General features: G+C 39.9%; 1 protein-coding gene across 1 annotated transcript in view; it reads right to left on the bottom strand.

The window, feature by feature from the left end:
* LOC122797840 (vomeronasal type-2 receptor 26-like) overlaps window positions 1-10,249 on the bottom strand; it is a 152,833-nt gene extending 142,584 nt beyond the window's left edge. The window contains exons 1-2 of the mRNA XM_044066361.1: window positions 10,169-10,249; window positions 9,241-9,329 (exon numbers count right to left, since the gene is read on the bottom strand). Coding sequence (XP_043922296.1) covers window positions 9,241-9,329; window positions 10,169-10,249 — 170 coding nt within the window. The remainder of the gene's footprint in view (window positions 1-9,240; window positions 9,330-10,168) is intronic.
* Between the last annotated feature and the right edge of the window lie 11,173 nt (window positions 10,250-21,422).

A 21,422-nucleotide genomic window follows, 5' to 3' on the forward strand; every position in this document is an offset into this window, starting at 1 on the left:
TCTTTAGTAAGTTCTGGTGTTGGCTAAGACTCTTTAATAACAAAACTTGCTTTATGTACATTACTCTAGTCAAAGGGCTTCCAGGCTTCATTGTGGAAGTCTAGTTCCCCAAAACACATCTCTCCTCCAAAGTGGCTGCTCTGATCTCTAAGGTCCAATTCCAAGGACAAGTGCTGTCTGCTTTGGGCAACCATAGGCCTTATTTTAAGTATCCATTTCTTAAATATCACTGACACCTTTGTTTGGTCAGCTAGTTTTTTTTTTCTCTAAAAGATACATGGGGGGATTTAATAAAACCTGCATGGTCTTATTTACTGTGTAGGCATTGTGGCATGCTGCTTAAAAGAAAGTAAGGAGGTTTGTGATCCAGCAAACAGATCTGGGCAGCGTGCACGCAAGTGCCAACATGGGATACAAATCACCTCATAAGCAGGTAAAGTTCATGCAAATGAGGGAGGTAGAGTGGTCCAGCAAGCAGAGAGGCAGTCCTGCAGACCCTGTGTTGATGTCCATAGTGTACATGGAAAAATTCCATGTACAGTATTTTAAACAGAAAACAAGGGCTGTAAAAGTGTAGTTGGATGGACAGAAATAGCATAGCAGACACAGATATGTGCAAAACTATCCACTGTATGTCCAAAAATGTAAGGGAAATAAGTTAAAATAATTTTACTTATTTTTTTTAATGATCTGGTTATGTTTGCCCAGCGTGCCGCAGTGCGCAAATGTACAATTATGAAAAATGAAAAAAAATAGTGGGAAAACTAAATTTCATAATATGTGACAGAAACATAGTATAGAACCCTGTGTGGAGTATACACAATGGTGGAATGGTGCTGTTGCTAACACAGTACGGCCTGGAACTGTGTAGTTTCCAGTTTGTGTTCACGGAACCCTATGCTAATGAGTTGGAGTTACTGAATAGAACAAATGGGTATCTGTGTCTGCATATCCCTTCCATGTAGGCACAGAACCATGCCGGTGTCCAGAGAATTGATATCCAACATAAACGGAGATGTGTGTCTGAAGACTTGTAAGCTCATTGGAGCTCAGCTGCGCATGTTTGTGTGTTGCACCACTGTACTCTGGCTGCTAAGCTTTGTTTACCTTCAGGGTGCATGTTTCAGTGTGTTTGCACCATGCACTGCTATTCTGAGCAAGCACTCACAGGGGGGGTGTACAATGATTGCTGAGCTTTGTTTACCTTCTGGGTGCTTGTTTCTGCATGTTTGCATGGTACGCCACAGTGCTGAGTGTATCCAAAAGACAATGATATATTAATTACTGATTCAATTAAACTAGGGCCATTAAATGTTCTTAATGATGTACTTGGCAGGTGGGATACATTGCAGGTAGCCAATCACACAGCCTACACCTGCAGCAGAGCCCAATAAAGGTTGCATACACCCTACAATCTGATTTCTCCCCAAGACTCTGAACCAGTGGAGTACACACTTGGGAATTTTTAACTGAAGGAGTGCTAGGCACTGCTGCAGGCCTGCTACATCTGTGTGTGCTAGATGCTGGTCAGTGCTGATGCTGCTGCTGACCATAGGCCTAGACTGAGAAGGAGAACAGTGTTCAGGCCCAGGGTAACCTTCCAGGAGCTACATGAGCTGGAAATTGCAGAGTGCTACAGGGTGGACAGGGACATAATACAACAACTCACTGAGCTTTGCCGTCCTCAACTCAGACCCAGAACCAACAGAAGGAAACCCATCCCAGTGGACATAAAGGTATGTGTCTCTCTAAGGATAATAGCCACAGGTACTTTACAAAAACCATTAAAAAAAAAACAGTCGGCAAACCAGGATGAAATTTTCACATCAGTGTATTTTGTTCCTCAGCTTTTCGTCTTCAAAGAATATTCACATTCAAGTACACCCTTCCTTTATACCCCTAACCAATTAAGTTAAATCAATTACAGTGAATGCAATTAAGCCTAAATAACCTTGTTAAGGGCAACTTTTTTTTTAAAATATATACACTATTTATATTTCCTATATTCAAACCCCTGTTCATCGATTTCATGTTCTTCTACTTCACATATGTTATTCCCATTTTTACAACTTTTCTTGTCATTGAAAAATGCTTTTAAATACAATTTTCTACAAAAATGCTTTGGATTAATAATGACATCTGCAAACTTGGTATCCTAGTGGGAACAAATTTTGGACCTCACTGTAACACCTTTACAAATTCTGCCGTTATTTCAAATTCAGACTGATTACTATTTTTAGGTCATTGCATGTTATCTCAGTCAAAAATACATCTGTAACAGTTCCACTAGTAGTTTGTAACCCAGCATTTAACAATTCATTTTGTGCCTTACTTAAAACATTTTCTTTACAAATTGCACCATCAGCATGAATGCTTCTTAATTTCAACAGTTCACCATCGTTTGCAACAAAATAACTCTTACAGGGTACATCAGTTCTTATATTAAAGTCAATATTATTGTGCAGCAGAGGATTAGTACTAAAAGCTCTTTTTACCGATTTGACAGTCTGTAAAGGCAAGTCATTTCTTTTTCTTACTTTGTTCTGCGGCTACCGCCACTGTTGTTCTATCCCCCATTCCATTTTTCTCTCCGTTTGAAGCTTCTCGTTTGTCGCTGTTTGGGGATTGTATTTCTGGGTGTTTTGCTTCATTGCTTGTCCCTCCAAACATACCTCTCCAAAAGATACACTTGTTACTACTAAAGCTCATCTTTGCTGACATAAAGGATGAATCATGAGACCTTCAAAATCTGATGTTTGTACTGAAATGGTCCCACTTTGGCCATTTGAAAAGGTGACAACCCTATCTCTACTTCATTTATTTGCCCTCTCAGCTTGTCAATCAGTCGCAGATTACGCTTCACCAAAACCTGCAACCAAGTTAAGGTACATTTGAGAAAAGCCTCTCTCCGTTCAAGCAGTAAGTCATTCTTCTCTTCTACAATTTTGCCGGCAGGTAAATGATAAATACGTTACCCTAGGGGTTATATTTAAGGAGATGTATTTCTTAAGCAGTTTAACGTCATGAAATACAGTCACCTCTTTGGATAGCAGGCGTTCCAGCTGAACACATTTCTCCATATGAAAATTATCATTACCAGGTCCCCACATGTTATCCTTCAATAATTTTAGCTCTTTTTCATGAATGAAATCAGAGAGCAGAACACCTACAACAATCCCCACTTCCTCCATACTTCTTAGGGGTGGAAAATCAGCCATGGAAGCTTGCTCCATAAGCACAGAACACAAAAAAAAAAAAAAAACACTTTTCACCTTCACATCACTTCACTTTACATAAAAAACACAGGCAGCAAGCACCGATAAGGCAAACCTGGACACAATTTTCACATCAGTTTATTTGGTACCTCAGTTTTTCACCTTCAAAGAATATTCACATTCAAGTACACCCTTCCTTTACATCCCTAAACAATTAAGTTAAACCAATTACAGTGAATGCAATTAAGCCTAAATAACCTTGCAACACATACATTTTTCTTTTCCTTTATCACACTCCATAACACATTTTTTTAAAAAAATACACTATTTATATTTCCTATATTTAAACACCTTCTTTATATACAATAATAATTATAAACTTAGATTGCTGTCAATGTTCATACCCCTCAGTTGTAAGGTCCTTTTTTTTACAAAAAAACAACTGGAGACATGATGGGGGTCTCGCAGGCATCAGCATCCAGGATACTCCACCAGTTCCTGGATGCCATACTAGCACATGTCAGTGAGCACATTTATTTTCCCCTCATCCCTGAGATGAGGGCCAACAATATGCAACACATTTGCTGTGTAGCACACTACCCTGAGGTACTGAGTGCCATAGATTGCACTCATGTACACATTAAGACACCACCCGGTGAGGAAGGTAGAATCTATGTCAACTGCAAGGGCTATCACTCCATCAAATGCCTGGTCATGTGCAATGCCCGGGGCATTATCAAGAATTCATCTGCTGGCAGCCCTGGGAGTTATCATGACTTCCATATCTGGCAAGCATTGCTGCTGTACCAGATGTTTGTTAGGGGGGACATCCCACATGGCCATTTACTGGGAGATGCTGGCTATGTACTGGAACTGTGGATGATGACGCCTATCAGAAATGCACACATACCTATGGAAGAATGCCATAATTAGGCAAACACACAAACTAGGAACATCATAGAGCATTTGTCTGGGCTGCTGAAGTCAGTGTTCTGGTGCCTCAATATATGTGGTGCAGCCCTGCAGTACTCTCCAGCAACATGTGCACAGATGTTCACACTATGTGCCATTCTACACAGTATGATCTTGCAGAAACAGCTGCAGCAAAATCATTAAAGGGAAGGGGCACTCAGCCCCCACCAGTGTCTAGGTCCCCACAGCTACAGCCACAGGAGAACTTGGAGGAGGAACCCCCTGAGGATGTCTTTGTAGGCAGACATAGACATGATCAGTATGCCCTGGCCTTGGGCAAGAGACAACACATAGCACATGCACTGACAACCTAGGGCCCTAGGGACTGACACCATACTCTGACTTGCATACATATAGTGCAAATGATGCCAGACACCCCACACAACCTGTACCTAACCATGTTTTGGCTGTGTACTGCATGCATCATACAGAGTCAGCCGTGAACTACAGATCTGTCAACTGCTGCATTTGCAAGGTAAATCAGTCACCTATACAGAACTTGTAGGCGGTACTAGAATATCGTAGCATATGTATGGAATTGCCGCATGTATGCCAGAGAATATAGTGGGCTACTGGGCTACGTGGAGTGATCTAACAGCCAAAAGGGATAACAGGTACCCAGTCCAATAGTTTGTGCTCCATAATATGCATTAGGAACCATATGGCAGGAATATACATTGCATTAGTCAAGGGAGATGGTAAACAGTGGGGTCACAGGACAGTTGCACAATTGTCTATGCCAGCAGATCATGGTCTGCTTGTCCCCACCCCATCACATCATTGTTCCCATACAATTGCTGTAACAGTACATCAACAATGCTATATCAGCAAACCAGCCAACCTCAGGGCTGTGACATAGAACCTGGGTACACATTGGATGTCACATGTAATGCAGGGATGATAATGTATGTCTGCATGCTGTTGATTGTGTGACGAATGGCACATCACTGTCTGATGGCCTGTCTGGCTCAGTGGGCTAGGGGCATTAGCATAGGTGATGGTTTGAATCTGGCAGCATCCACATCTTTTGCATGTGAGGTAGTCATATGGTGGTTTCCCACAGACTGTCATACCCCACAATCTGTTACTACAAGAAAGCTGGACTAAGTCAGAGAGCATGGGGGGACAAAAGGTCATAACTACAGACAGATATTACACATGCTCTGATTAACCTAGAAGGTGGCTAGTATAACAGTGGGTTGCATCACAAGAGAATATCTGCAGGATGTAAAGTCCATCAGTCAGCTGTGTCTGTAAGCAGTACTATTCAGCGACTGCATTACACAATAAGTTACTGGAACACCACAAATGTATGAGGAACAGACTAGACATATTGAGTGAAATGCCAGACTTTATACAAAAACATGTACAGTGTGAGGTATGCAGACTGTCACCCTGTGTGTGGTGTTACTTTATGTACCCTAGTCACATATTAAGTCCTGCAGACAGCTGGGGAATGTCATGGACAGGTGCAGGGAAGGGCTGTACTGTGGAAACAGGTGCAGTTGCCAATGACTGTAGCACACAAAATCCTGGACTAGAGTGCAGGTAGCTCTGGCCTGGATTCACCTTGTAATAACTGACAGTCTCATGGGCATGCTCCTACATTTAGTTAACTTGCACAATTCTGTTGTCTCTCCATCACAAAAACCTGCTATGTGGAAATACATCTGTACATACAGACAGCTACGTATACATTCTGTCTGTATCTATCACCCACTCACAAGAGTAGTGTATCAAGCAGTACATACCCTACATGCATATAATACAGATATATATATATATATATATATATATATATATATATATATATATATATATATATAGATATATATACACATACACACACACACACATATATATATATATATATATATATATATATATATATATATATATATATATATATATATATATATATATATATATATATATATAAATATATATATATATATATATATATATATATATATATATATATATATATATATATATATATATATATATATATATATATATATATATACATACATATATATATATATATATATATATATATATATATATATATTTTTTTTTTTTTTTTTTTTTTTTATTTTACATTTGTTGACCGAGCTAGTCTAGCTGGATATATTTCCATTTTCAGTAGAGGCCCGGGGAGAAAAGCTCCACACAGATATACAAAGTATAAAATATTGTTACATGGTGAGAAAAAGGATTAAAAATCAAAAATAAAAACAGGTAGTTAATACATTCTTGAGATAAAAATACTGGAGAAACGTTAAAGTAAAACAGAGTAAAGTTTAAGTGAGCTAGAACAGATATAATACAGTAAGAGTTATGTACAATAGATAAAAACACTTGAGAAACAGTACAGAGAGCAGAATACAGCTTAAGCCAGCTCAAAAACAGAATAGTAAGAGTTTTTTTTTTATATATATATATATATATATATATATATATATATATATATATATATATATATATATACATATTTTTTTTTTAATATATTACAATGATACCTAGACTATCTGCTTATATCTATACAACACATACACAATGTACACACACAATGACGTTTATACAGACATCCCTGTTATACACAACTATATATATACTGTATATGTGGGGATGTATGAATTCCCCACATACCCTACAAAAGTTGTGGTTATCTGCACTACCACATCAATGCAGTTGCCCAGAGGAGCCAAACCAAGGCTGCAACAGTACATATTGCACTCGCGCTCAGATCCCTATGCCTGTGGAAGGTCACCCATGTAGACAGACACAGGTGAGCAGGTAGTGTAATGTATAATGATTCCAACACATGCCTTCGACAGTAAAAAGTGTCCCTGGCCACATGTTTGTCTGTATAACTGTGACTAGCCACATACGGCCATACTGTTGACTGTACTCACATAACAGGGATATTAACAGGTACCCTACTCTTAGGACAATAGATACAATAGCAGTACCAAGCAATATAACTCTGCAGGCCACACATGCTGTCCAACACAAGCCTACTTTTCACACTCCACAAGTACAGTGCCTGCAATCACATATTCAACAGATGTAATCTGTGGCACATGCTATAAGTACTGTGAGCTATAGTGTGTAACAGTAGATAGGTAGGGGCTCTAATCTCACAGCAGCCAATGTGTGTGTGTGTGTGTGTGTGTGTATGTGTGTGTGTGTATGCATGTGTGTCTGTGTGCAAATATATTCCTTGCAGCATAATGGACATGCCCTTATGGGCTATCCCCATGCCATGGTTATGCACTTTTTGGCCCTGTGACTAGCTGCTACTGCCCTCTAAATTGCCCTCCTCTAAACAGCCTGCTGATGTCATCTACCTTAAAAGTGCTGGCTGTCAGTCTAATATTAGATAAATTCTGTGGTGCACACGATAAGTACTGTAAGCTATAGTCTGTAACAGTAAATAAGTAGAGGTTTTAATCTCACAGCAGCCAACTCAGTGTGTGTGTGTGGGTGTGTAAATATATCCCCTTGCAGCACAATGAACATGATGGCCATACAGCCGTCACAATTGGAAACATCACTACCCCTTGTCACAGGAACAGTACATATTGCCCAAGTCCACAGGAGATGCAGCTACACCCCCAGACATCCTTCCAGCCAATCATATAGATGCCATATGTGAAAGTGCACTGAGCTGCTTTCTGTACCATAACAGTATGGAGGGTCTGTGTTAAGGGTGTCTTATGTCTGCTACACAAATGTCACCAACAAGCATATACTACTAATGTCACATAGTAGCTTAATGTCCTTAGGATGACTAATCCATCTACTATGCATCCTAGATATAGGCAGCATATACAATCAAATGGGGTCACACCATGTCCTGTATGCACTGCACATATCACCTTTGAGTTCGCTGAATGGCACAGGTGGCACTGACATGCATTGCAGAAGAACAGCAGTGAGCACATACTGATGATATGATAGGACCTTATGAGGGGCCATACTGTTGTCTGAATGTGCCAAAACAGTTTGGAAAATACATCAACACATGGACATTGTAGTCAGATAGTGGCATGCTGAGGGAAGAGTATATGAAGGGTATGGGTATGTCACCTACCGGTGACTGTGACCACAGCTATGCCATATGAATCCTGCCATGCCACTGTACAGACATGTTGATGTGTAGAACATGAGCTGTACACCTATGTGGCTGGATCTGTGTGGCTACCTGTCACCCTTACGTATGTACACCACATGTAGGGACTGCTGTGCTACAAACTGGGGACATAGGTATCCCCAATGGAAAGGATAATACATATATATTCTATTGGGGTTTATGGACATTACTATGTCACCAGGTATGTATTTGTAATGCTGTTATGCAAGACACCAACATTACACAGTGACTGTACGAGTGCTTACTAGTAGCAGGCAGCAGCCAACACTGTTAGCCACAGTCAGTACCCATGTGTACTGTGGAGACATGCAGTTCAAGCAGTAGATGACCCACAACTCTACACTGTTGAGCACTGTTGATTGCAGAACAACTATTGGAGTCAGATGTCCCTATGTTGTGTATGTCTGCCATCAGTGGGCCACATGGTGACTCTCGCCATTAACAGTATCGTGGATGTCTAAGTGGGTGCTTTGCACATGTTGCCTGAATGGGCAGTAGACTGAGATGGCTTGGCTCAGTCTGGGTGTTGTATGTCCTGATGTACCCCACCCATGTCCTTGCTAACTGCCACAACATTTTTTATGGCAATAGTAGGGAAGCATGCTGCCAAATGTGTTCACCATGTACAGACTGGTATGTCAGCTGGTGTATATGCAAGTGTCTGAGAGTCAGACCCTGAGAACATAGCATCCAGGCAAAGGATATTTGTAGATGTGTTAACTTCATCACCAAACCTTATAGATAGAAGTTCAAAGAGCCCAGGTGACACATATCAAGGGTAGCAGACCTTATCACAAAGTATGAATGCATGATTATGCGGACTGACCCCATTGTTCCTGATAGACTATTATAGACATATGCACCTAGGGGAGCCATGCATGTATACTGCCATACCTGGTTGACATTATATTTCTGCTGTGTTGCCATGCCATCCTATGCTGCTGTATTGCCACCATGTGTCCATAGTTCATTCCATCAGACTCCTGGAATAGAAACATACACAGGTCCATGAGACACATGCCATCCTGTAACAGTACCACCAGTACAACATCATACAACATAAGGTATACAAAGTTTGGTGCATAGTCATGACACATGTCAGCATACAGTACTTGTTGTGTACCACAAGTGGCATGGCAAAACAATACTGCATTACACACATACATGTCAAGTAATGTAATCACCTTGTGCATCATATGGGTCTACTTTAGTAGACTGAAATATCATAAGGCCAACATTTAAAACACTGAGACTATAAGCATGAAAATCCAGAATAGCAAATATTCAGAACAGCGACATCTCACTTAAATGACAGCTGCCAAGACAGGGTACTAGAATGGCTGATTGTAGCTGTTCGCACACCTGTTAAGTATTACTAGTAAGTAGTACTACTGTCAGTTTAAACTCATTTGAATCACATGGGTGCTGCATGGGTTCATGGGACAAATAATTTCCTCGGGTAATGCCTGTTGTACTGTGCTGCAGCGGCTGTGGCTATGGAGATGTATAGTGCATTTCAATTGTTTCTATTGGTGAAGAGCAAAGTATGGAGTGACTTCTGCAACACAATGTACATTGTTTTGTTTGATATGTATGAAAATAAGAGACAATTTTATAAGTATCCAGCTGCGGAAATACATGATGGATAAATGTAGATGGGTATTTGACAAGTGCTTTGTGTGAGTATATGTTTGTTTTGCTTCAATGTATGAATTTATTTGCTTTACTGTGGAAGACTGAGGGATAATTTACTATGAAGAGGTAGTGGGAAGTGTATATGTGTTTACTTATGGCATTGGAAGTATCTGCTCTGCTGACTCACTTTGCTCAGTGTGGATTTCATTTTTATATTGTTGGTGTTATGACAGCCACTGTTTTCATAGTCGGCATTCTCAATGTTCATTATTCTGAATTGTCGTGCTTATAGTCTTGGTGCTTTAAATGTCGACCTTATGGTATTTTGGTCTACTGAAATAGACTCCATCAGACACATAGCCTCATTTCTCTGCATTGATGGCAAGGATGACAGGGATGTGGTACAGGTATCATCACATGTGCAGGGAGTGGTGTGAGGGAGCTGGAGGCCTAGGCTGTGTCAAACAGTTGACAACATGTGTGTGAGTCAGGAAGGGCTGGGTTTAGATGGGCCATGGAGAGGTGCTGTATGCTCTGTAGGTGACTTGCACCTCTGCAGTCATCTCTGGTGCAATATGCAGATGACTCTACAGTTATCACAACTGCTGAGTCTCCAGCTGAACTCATCTCAGTTACACAGACCTTCTTCAACTCTGTAGAAAACTGGCTATATGATAACCAACTTATTCTCAACCCCCAAAAAAACTAAACTATTACTTTTTCTCTCTAAAAAACTTTACTATATCAAATCTTCCTTCTCAATACTGTCTCTAAACAACATCCCAATACAGGTCAACACCAGTACAAAACTTTTAGGCGTTACTATTAAAGACCACCTGAAGTCTGATTTACATATCAATAACTGTATTAGGAAAACACATCAGAATCTAGGACTCTTGTACCCTAACAAAAACAATTTCTTAAAAACAAAGCTATTTTAACCCAATCTAATTTCTATCCCTTATCCACTTTATAGTGCTCAAATTCTAACTAGCTTCAACAGTGGACTGCTAGCCAAACTAGAAACAACTTACAACAAGATAGCTAGATTTGCCGCTCAAAATACATACAAGTCCCACCACTGTCTCTCACTGAAAGAATTAAATTGACTAGAATTACGTAACTTGCTCCTTATTACTCAGTTTCAGATCATTCACTCGATTCACTACAAACCCTCTTACTGTCTGACTCTCTCATCTCTAATCTCCCATTATGTACCAACAAAATCCCTACGTAGTTCCAAACAAGGGCTTCTGCAAATCTACAAACCTAAAACTAAAATTGGCCATAATCTCTACAGCTTCAATCCCACCAAGGATTGGAATAGTCTTGCACTGGAAATTAGGTCATTTGAGCAACAAAAACAATTTAAAATTGCTACTGAACAATACCTGCAAAGTAAATGGATCTGTCAATGCAATCATCCACGTGAATCTTACATTAACCTTTACTGTCTCTCCCTTTGCTGTTTCTCCCTTCCCTCCTATAAATTATTTCCAATTATCAGTCCGACTTACTACATCTATGCTTAAACATGCCTTTGTATGATGTTTAAGCTCATTTATTATCTGAGAAGATTTTTAAAATTTGTAAATGATTTTATGCTTTATTTGAATTTTATGTGATTACATGTTTTGTTTATTAATCATTACTCTAGACATGAGTTTGTTATATTATGTTGGCGCTTTTCTCCTCAAGCCTCCACTGAAAAAGGGCTATTAAACTCAGTCGGGAATACCCGGTCATCAAATAAATAATATGACAGTGATGTTTGAGCATGTGTGTGTACACAGTCAAACCCAGTGTTAGCCCTACACGTGAGTATGTCAGGCAGCTGTGGACTGTATATGATATAGTGGACAGTTCACTGTCTCCTGCCATGAACACAGGAACTGGCTCTGCCAGGAGTTGCACTGACATCACCATGCCCAAGGTTATATGTGGTGCTTGTACCTGATGGTGACTGCTGTCTGCTGGGTCTGTGTCCCCCATCAGGACTGTCCAGGACCACATGCCCATGGCCTGCCATATTGTGGTGTGGACAGCACACTTTCCTCTGTAGTGCTGCAGGTACTGCCACTATGGGAGCATAATTGCAGATGGCCACGTGGACTCTCAGCAGTTGGTGTTGCTGATCTATGTCCACAGGTCTGATGCCCAACTCTAGCCAGATGTTCCAGTACAGACAATGTGTGGCCCAAGGCAGACACTGCCTCAGCCCACTGTCTGTCCACTGTATCAGTAAACTGATCCAGGGTGTCCCCAATGCAGTAGAGGCAGTCACAAATTGCAGACTGTGCTGCATCCTTAACCCTAAGCATACATCTCGTGTTCCCTTTAGAACATGCCTGTGCCTCAACGATGGTTCAGAGCATACATCGATACTTGGTTCCTGAAAGACAACAAAAGGGGAACACATTACAGGACCATATACATGGATGTGCACCATGTACAGATTCAGCATGCCCATAATGGCCTGCACTATCTACTGCTCCCTCACACATCATACCCCACACTCTGGCAACATACTACGTGTGTGGATCCCAGCAAGATAGTAGCAATACTGGTGTATGTCCCTGTGTGCCGTGACAGATTCTGCTGCATGTTCTACACCCAGCACTGCAGTGTACTGTGGTGTGTCCCCTAATGGCAACTTCCCACTACTATGTCATAAAGCCACTGCCAGAGAAATAGCAGTGTGCTATTAAAGCCAGTATATGGGGACAGTCGAGCAACACCAGTGTGCCACAAATGACAGAAAACAATGCAAACCTGTTGTAGAATATATTCCCTGTAGGCATACCTCTCAACTATACAGATGTTTGTAGAATGCTAAGATGCTTGTGTCATACTTTTGGTCATTTTCACACAACATTGTGGATTTCTAATAAAAGGTTGACCAACTATTGATGGCTGATGTCAGAAAATAATGACAGATATCTGAGTTTAAGACATCATACCCTTCAGAACACAGTTATACTACTGTAATAACTGTTATTCTATTCACTTTCTTACTTTGTACGAGCAATATTTACAGTGTCCCAACTTTTTGGCTTTTGTCCCTCCATTAATTATGGCTTTGTTCAGATTTCTTACTGTAACAGGTTGACAGCTATGTTAGGCAAAGCTCTTAACCAGTGTTGGCCCAAGCGGCAATAAAATCATGGACCTAGCCAGAGTGCATCAGGGACAATCAGGGACACTTTTAAAATGTTGTAACTATTTATATGAGACATTGACAGAATGAGAGGAGGTGAATTAGTGTACATCGGCTGACGTTAAAGTAGTATACACCCTTATTTATTGTCACTATGTATTATGTGTAATTCACTAGCTTTCCTACAACAGCCAATCATTGTAGGAGGGATTAAGATTGACAAAGCTAAGATGTGAGTGGAAATCAGAGACATTTGAGAGGCATGCCTGTAGGTGTAGCACAGCAGAATATCTATGACACATCAGTAACATAGGTCTAAGACAGGCTTATTGCTGTAATCCCTATTCCCCATACCTGCATCCTTCCATCTGCATCCTGTTATATGGAAGAATCAATTACATTGAGGTGGAGTACTCCTTTGTTGTGCTTTGCTTCTGGTAGTCTTTTGAAAATACGCTATCTGTGTGAGATAAGTGTCATATAGACTTCTTCCCCATAACCAGCCTCTTGCCTTTTTAAGGTACTGCTCATTAGCAGGTACTTGCCTCTGCACCAGTCTGTGGTTCTGATATGGTAATTGCAGCAAAAACAGCTGAATTGCACTATCATTAGCCAATGACATGCCACCACAGTTCAATAAATAAGGCCTTCATGTAGATGTGGGCCCCTTTCTTAGTTGGTAAGATGGACATTACTGAGGTATGGAGACTACAGCATCACAGAGGGTATGTACCATAAATGTCAACTGTAGAGATTTATGCAGTATGTCCACAATGTTGCCTCATATGTGTGGTCAGTGTCCCATCATCTGGCAATTCACTGGCAAACGTTGTGGGTTGAGGTCAGTAATGGGAAGACATACATTTGAGCATCAGACTTCATACCCCTCAGAATATGCATGCTAATGCAATAGTTTTTATTCTATCAACTTATTATCTATGTAGGAGAAAACTGTAAAACATGTCCCAATCTCTGGGCCTTTGCCCTGCATTAAGTATGACTGTGTCCAGATAGCTTGTGCTAGGGGGCTGGGAGGTATGTTTGGTCTATAGTAGCCACCTTTACATACAGGTGTGTGTACTGCTGGCTGCAGCTGCTGCTGCAGCCTAGAACACATACGGGGAGTGTGAACACTTTGCAGGACAACAAGCTGTACATGTAACTGTGGCAACTGTGTCAAACCTGTCATTATGGCAGAGCCAGGGTAAGGGTACCCTTTACAGTCCAATTGAGGCATGTGATTAAGGTACATCTGTTATGCAACAGTGCCAATAACAGAGTAGTACGTGACATATAGATATGCTATATAGATATGTGCAGTGTGCCCCTACCTGCAGGCCTTTGACTTGCAAAACAGGATAGTGGTTCATTAATTAGCAAGAGCCTGTGAAGATAAAGATTGCATGATGCAGTCATTACTTGCTGTCTTCACAATAATGTAATTGAACTGTAGCACAAGACTGGATTTGAACCCAGGACTGTGTGTGGCAAAATGTACCTCATGCAAGGCATTTAACAGACTGAACTACTTTGTCACTGCTACAACTACTGTATTTGCAAGGTATATGTGCAGACATACAGGCTGTGACACACATTGTCTGCATCCATCAGTATGTGCATGGCTTTGTATGGCTGTATTTCTGCACCAGAGTCCAAGTTGAATATGTTATTTGCCATTGATGCCTTAGCAGGTGTCTTTCTACATGTTTCTGATACAATGATACATTTTACCACAGGCCTCACGTACAGCCATTTTTATATCTTTGGCTGTCTAGTGGTTTATTATTGCACCAGAGTCCAAGGTACACTCCCATTTTTTCCATTAATTTTAAATTCCAGTTTGCACAGTGTGGGGAGGCTCACAGCTCCTCTGAGACATGTCTAATGACTGTAAGTGGATATCACTATGTTTTGATGAAAACACCTGCTTTAATTAAAATCTGCGTGGTGTGGTGGGTTAATGCGTTATGCTGTGGTTGTGATGGGCTTGAGTACATGTGACTTACAATGTTAAAAACACATTTATTCATTAAAGATTGATTTAGCAGAGCTAACCGAAACTGCGCTGCACATTGCGCCACACAGCTCCACACTAAAAAAATATAAAGAAAAGAAAAAAGGAGAGGTAGGAAAGTGGAGAAATGGAGGCAAGCATGGGGGGAAAACATAGTGAAAGACAGGTAGAGATGTGCAGGAAGGGTGTAAGAAAGAACCATAGCTATCCATTTGTTGTACAGCAACAGCTGTGCACTTCGACAGATTTTATAGATGAATTTGGATTCTCAAACCTCAGAGATAGGAGTGAGGGCAACATAACTCTGTTGTCAAGCCAACTGGACCAAATTACTTGAGTCCAGTGGACACATTTGTGAAATGGAGAGCTATGTATGGGGCAACATTTATTTTTGGGACAGGTGCCCCGTTTTTTTTTATAAAGGTGAGAGTGAAATGTTGGGGAAAGGACATAGGTGCATGTGGGCAGGTAAGTTGGGTAGGAGAAGATGCATTTGCAGGCAGACAAGACAGACAGGACAGCAGATGGACAGTGTGTGACACATGAGGTGGGTGAACATCTTGGATGGGGAGGATGTTGCAGAATCTAAGTCACACGTGCCTCCAGATGGCAGCAGCCCACCCATGGGAATGTCAACACTGCTCCTTCACTACCCTGAGGGTGGCTGTGCTAGATGCTGGGTGCCAGGATGAGGCTGCCCGACCAGGCTGGCCAGCATGCTCTCATTCTGGTGCAGGTGGTGTTCATAGCTGCGATGTACAATCCTGCTCACTATGACCAGCAGTTGATCCTGGGTGACAACAGCCCATTTGCCACCACTTCCAGGGGAAGGCTACACCACATCCCCTGAGGCGGTCCCACGCAATGCTGCAGATAGTGCAGGGGCAGAGGAGGGGGCACCACTGGTCTGGGTCAAAGATGTGCCAAGACACCGTTCCACAGCTAATTGAGGCAAGGTAGGCAGATGAGCCAGAAATGGCCTACCCTGACATGTTGTGGTAATGGAGGTATAGCAATAAGTATAGGTTAGTTGTGAACACATCATTATTAGTAATAACAGCATGGCAAAACATTGGAAATAACCCAATTACATATCAATGCATATTATGTGAAACAGAACAATAAATAACAGAACAGTCAGTATGTTAACAGCATGCCAGTAACAGTTACAGCATAAGGCAAACAAAATAGGTAATTTAAAAATATATGTTAATATGCAACCATTATAATACATAACAATAATAAAACACGTGTTCCAAAATATAGTTGATGTAACAGCATATGCTAACAGTAAACCATAACCAATGAATAACAATAAGAAATAAATGAAGATAAAAGTTGTGGAGAGAGAGAGAAACAGTCCATTAGTAAGATTGCAGGTTATTTCCTTGACAACAGTACTACTATCTACTCTACGGGTCTGTATTTTCTTTATGCGTACAGTGATTACAAGTCTCCTTAGCTGATGTAGCATGTACATACCTCTCAAGCTATTTGCATGGGACACTATGGGCCAAGCATTAACAACTGTGGCTACACAACTGCACACTTTTACATCATGTGTACCTATATAACTACCAAGGTGTTCTGTGGGCTGATTTGGTGATACTTTGCAATCTATGTAATCATTTCCTTGGTAATCCTGTTACAGACAGATTATGCACTATTAATCATATAAAGTGAAATTGTGACACTTGAGAGACATGCATGTGTTCAGCACAGACACTAAACAGCTGTCATGCTTTGGTTGGCAGGCATGGGAATAGAACCTAATAGCAGAGACTGCAGGGGACATCAGAACAGAATGTATTAAATGACTTCTGCAAGTCCTAACAGACACTCCAGGCAGACAGCCATACCGGGATTACACATTTTATTTCTGGCTGAACATTGTTGATGAACACATTCTTGCTGATGATTTTAACAACCTGTGACATCTAAACACTCAATTATCTACTCATACTATGGACTACATCACACATTTGCCTGTAGTTCTTGTGGAGAGAAAAATTGTCAGCATTACGTGACTACTACTGTAATATTTATTGCTATGTACCACTGGATTTTAACCCTGGACTGTGTGTGGCAAAATGTACTATATACAGAGCATTTAACAAACTGAGCTACTGTGTCACTGTTGAACACTCATTGACTGATATTTGCCTAGAGATCACCTGGAACCACAGTATGACCTGGTAGTACTACTACTACAGTGTTATACTGGACTGCAGTAACAGTAGATAGTAGGTAAGCTATATTTCAGTATCATATCTGTGAAGTCAACAAACAATATCAGCTCATGGAGTGGTTTACCTCACCCATATACCTTTATTACCTGATGTCTGTGGATGACAGAGCATTATGTGACCAATATTGGCCTAGAGACAGCCTTGAACAGTACTTACAGCCATTAGATTTGCATTTTACAGCTATTACAATGTTATGCTTGACTGCAGCTCCTTATCTAACAGCTTCATTGCATACAGCTCTACTGCAATGGTTAAGACAACACAATCTTGATGTACACCATTTTCCTTGGTGTTATTGGTATTGTTTCATGTTTTTAGTGCACCACAGTTGGCATTATTCATTTATTGCAATACTGCTGTAATTCCACATTTATTGCATTAAACTTTATTATATATACTTTAATGCAGTTATTGGTATTATTTCATGTTTTTATCAACTACAGTTGGCATTAATCATTTATTGCAATATAGCTCTAATTCCATATTTATTGCACACAAACTTTACTGTATATACTTTATTGCAGTTATTGCTTTATTTCTTGCCTATTTCACTACAGTTTGCATAATACATCCATACTCACCACACTCATGGAGCAACCAGGCCAAGCACCCGGCATGCCACTCAACATTCAGAGCCCTCTCAGCTGCAACTGTTGGGAGAGAAGCACACCACTATGCATACCAGATCTGCAGGCATTCAGATTACATATTGGTAAAACAGAGGCAAATGTACTTACATACTTGAGGAGCATTCTCTGCTCTCGCTTCTTGGGCCCAGGTGTCCAAGATTCCCCTCTTCTGTCTTTTCAGGTCATCATGGTGGTGATGACACTGCTCACCTGTGCCTTGGAAACTGCCCTGCAGCAGCCTTTCTTCATGTTTTTTCACAAGAAGCCCAACCATGACCCTGAACTCAAGAATTCCCCAACGCTGCACCCAAATGTGCGCACCTTCACCAATACCTCCAGCCATAGTAAACCTTAATTTGATAGAACTTAAATGAATTATGTTGTATTCCTACCTACTGATTTTAATATAGGTTGTTTTCCCACCCTTATACGCCATTTGGCAACATTCAAAAAAGTGGTGTGTCACTTAGCAGCACACAAACCAGTGTAGCTGATCTGAGCAGCATGTAAACTCACAGAATTGCAGTTTTAGTGCAGCTTAGCAGTGCACAAACCAGTCAAGCAGAGCTTTGCAGTACACAAACATTATCAGCTGTTACCATGTTTATGTGGTGCTTAGCAAGTCTAAGCATAGTTGAGCAGAGCTTTGTAGAATGCAGTGGGGCCATATTTTACAATTGTCTGCATAATATATATATATATATATATATATATATATATCAAAATTAAATACATATTTTCCTTTCCACGTATTCAAACCCTGGACCTAGTGCACATAAAGCCATAACTCTACCCATTTAACTATGTGGATGTTAAGAAATCCCATATACCTTCACATTTACAACTGAGCTACCTATAAGCAATGCTGAGCACTGCACCACGCCATGAACACATGCTTAGACACACTTAAACACACCTTTAAATAAATAATTAATTGCACCCGGGTTCTATTTTTATATGTCTGGCAGGTGACTGCTATTTTATCTGTGAGTGTAGCTTAGCATTGCTGTGCTCTGTGCCATGCCATGCAAACATGTTTTTTTAAAAAATAAAATAAAAATAAAACAAAAGGACATTTCAGAGAGTCTCATACTCATCTGTAGTCATGGTTAGCACTACACCTCTCCCGACACTGATTCAATAACCGCATTCCTTGGCTCTCCCTCAGCAACGCTCCATCACTAATATTCATGGCGTGCTACAGAGGGGGAACTGCAACCACGAACACAGATACAATCCATGTAGGCTCTAGGGGGTGCCTACACAAATTTTATTAAATCCTAGGGACAGTGTTATATTCACATATTTACAGTATAGTCTTTGGTAGACAACAGACATACAATTTTTACACACATCTTACACCAGCCTTTTAGTCTCTTTCATGCTTCTATCTAGTGATAAGCACTTCATTTAGGATTTTAGCATGAAAGGTTGAAAATTCAAAGACAGAAGCTCTAACAGAAAAAATACAGACTCAGAAAACACTACAGACCCATTAAGAGTGAATCATAAAACACTGAATAGTTCACATTCACTAAAAAGTCATATATCAGTAATCCTCAGCTACAAAACTGAGATCAGGCATCATATTAGGATTACGGTTAGGTGCAGGGGTAGAATTAAGGTTAGCACACATGAATAAGGTGGGGCTTCACCAGTACCACTTCACAAGACAAAAGGACATAGATTACACACAACAGCAAACATAAATCTTGCTTATTTATTTATGGTTTATTTATTGACATTTATTTATCGGGATAGTCCAGATGGAAATTAATTTATGTTCAATGGAGGCATGGAGAGAAAAGCTTCAATATACTACATGAAAAAAAAACAGTAGAATATAGCAAATATAAATGTTTGATATGGACTGACATTTTTACAGATACTATTATATAAAATAACAGAGTTGTAAAGATTGTCATTTTTAGAAGTACAATACAAAATAACACAGAAGGATTGTCAAGTGAGAGAACTAAGATTAATTTGTTTAAATTAGAAGAGGTGAAGTGAGAGAACTGGAAGCAAAGATGTGGTAAGTAGAAAAAATACATGAATTCAAAAGTGATAAAGAAAGACAGAGATGTTGATTGAGAAAAGAAATATTAATAAGATGGCAAAATAGTGTCACAGGTGCACAGAGCAAAAACTGGTTAGTAAAGACAGGAATATAGGTATGCAAGAGAAGAAATTATGTGTATACAGTTAGAGAAAATATTAACAAATTACAGATGAATATTTGAAGCATATGTACCTTAGAAACATAGCAAGTGAGAAAGTTTTTCAGTTGTGGAACAGAAGATGGAAGTGTAGTAGCGGAGACAGATAGCAGGTCAAATACATGAAAAATAATTATAACCAGAGGAACAGAAGGGAGAGGATGGCTGCAAGAAAGTAGAGTGAGAGATAAAACTGTGGTTAAAAGATGAAGGTGGGGTGAAAGAGAAAAACAGATTAAAGGATGGGATTAGCCGGGTGTGGAGCAAATGCAGAAGCAGGAATTAGTTAGGAATTTTTTTAAAGAAGCTTTGAATATGGGGAGGTTGGGTGATGACCTGATTGCCAAAAGGAGAGGGTTCCAGGTTTTTGCTACTGCATTAGATTATAGGGAGCATCCTTCAGATTTATTTAGTTTGTATATGGTAAGGAGCTGTTTATCATTTGAACTTAAGAGACGTGGGGCATAACTTTGGAGATTTGCACTAAGAGATAGGTAGGCTCACAGACTGTTCATTATTTTTTGTGCTGTGACCAATTGGTTGTATTTACGTGACTAACTTGGTGTATATAAGATTCTGAGGTAGTTCTAATCAATTTAATTTCTTTAGTTCAGTACAGTGGTGGCTTTGATTTGGTTTGTTTACAGTAAAGCATGCAAACTTTTTATAACATTGCTCAAATTTTGTCTTTAGATCTGTAAGGATGGCTACTCTATTATAAGAGTAATGGTAGCAGGTAAGTGCTAGCTAGCGTTACTTTAGTATTAGTTGGGAAGACTTTTTTTTTGTTCTGTAGATCATTCCTAGTTATTGGTGTTTTTTTTTTTTTAAATTGCATTTAGAACATGTAGGTTACATTTTATGCTGTCATCTATGGACAAGCTAAATGATTTAGTATCCAATACAACTTCAATGTCTCTGTTGTTTAGGGACATAATTTTGTAGTTAATTTTGTCAAGGCTACTTGAGTGGGAAAACAAACAGGAATAGTTTAAGTTTTGTTTAGGACTGAACAGTTACTGAGCATCTTGTAGCCAGCTTTTAATGGAATTAAAAACCTCATGTTATTTTGGGAAGATAGGTTGGACTATGAGAGGAGAAAATGAGAGTAGAGGCATATGTGTACTATATGACATAGGCTTGTTAGGAAGAAGAATAAACATTACTAGCAAA

This window comes from Protopterus annectens, chromosome 3.part1 (assembly GCF_019279795.1).
Source record: "Protopterus annectens isolate FY-2018-M chromosome 3.part1, PAN1.0, whole genome shotgun sequence".
NCBI lineage: Eukaryota > Metazoa > Chordata > Ceratodontiformes > Protopteridae > Protopterus > Protopterus annectens.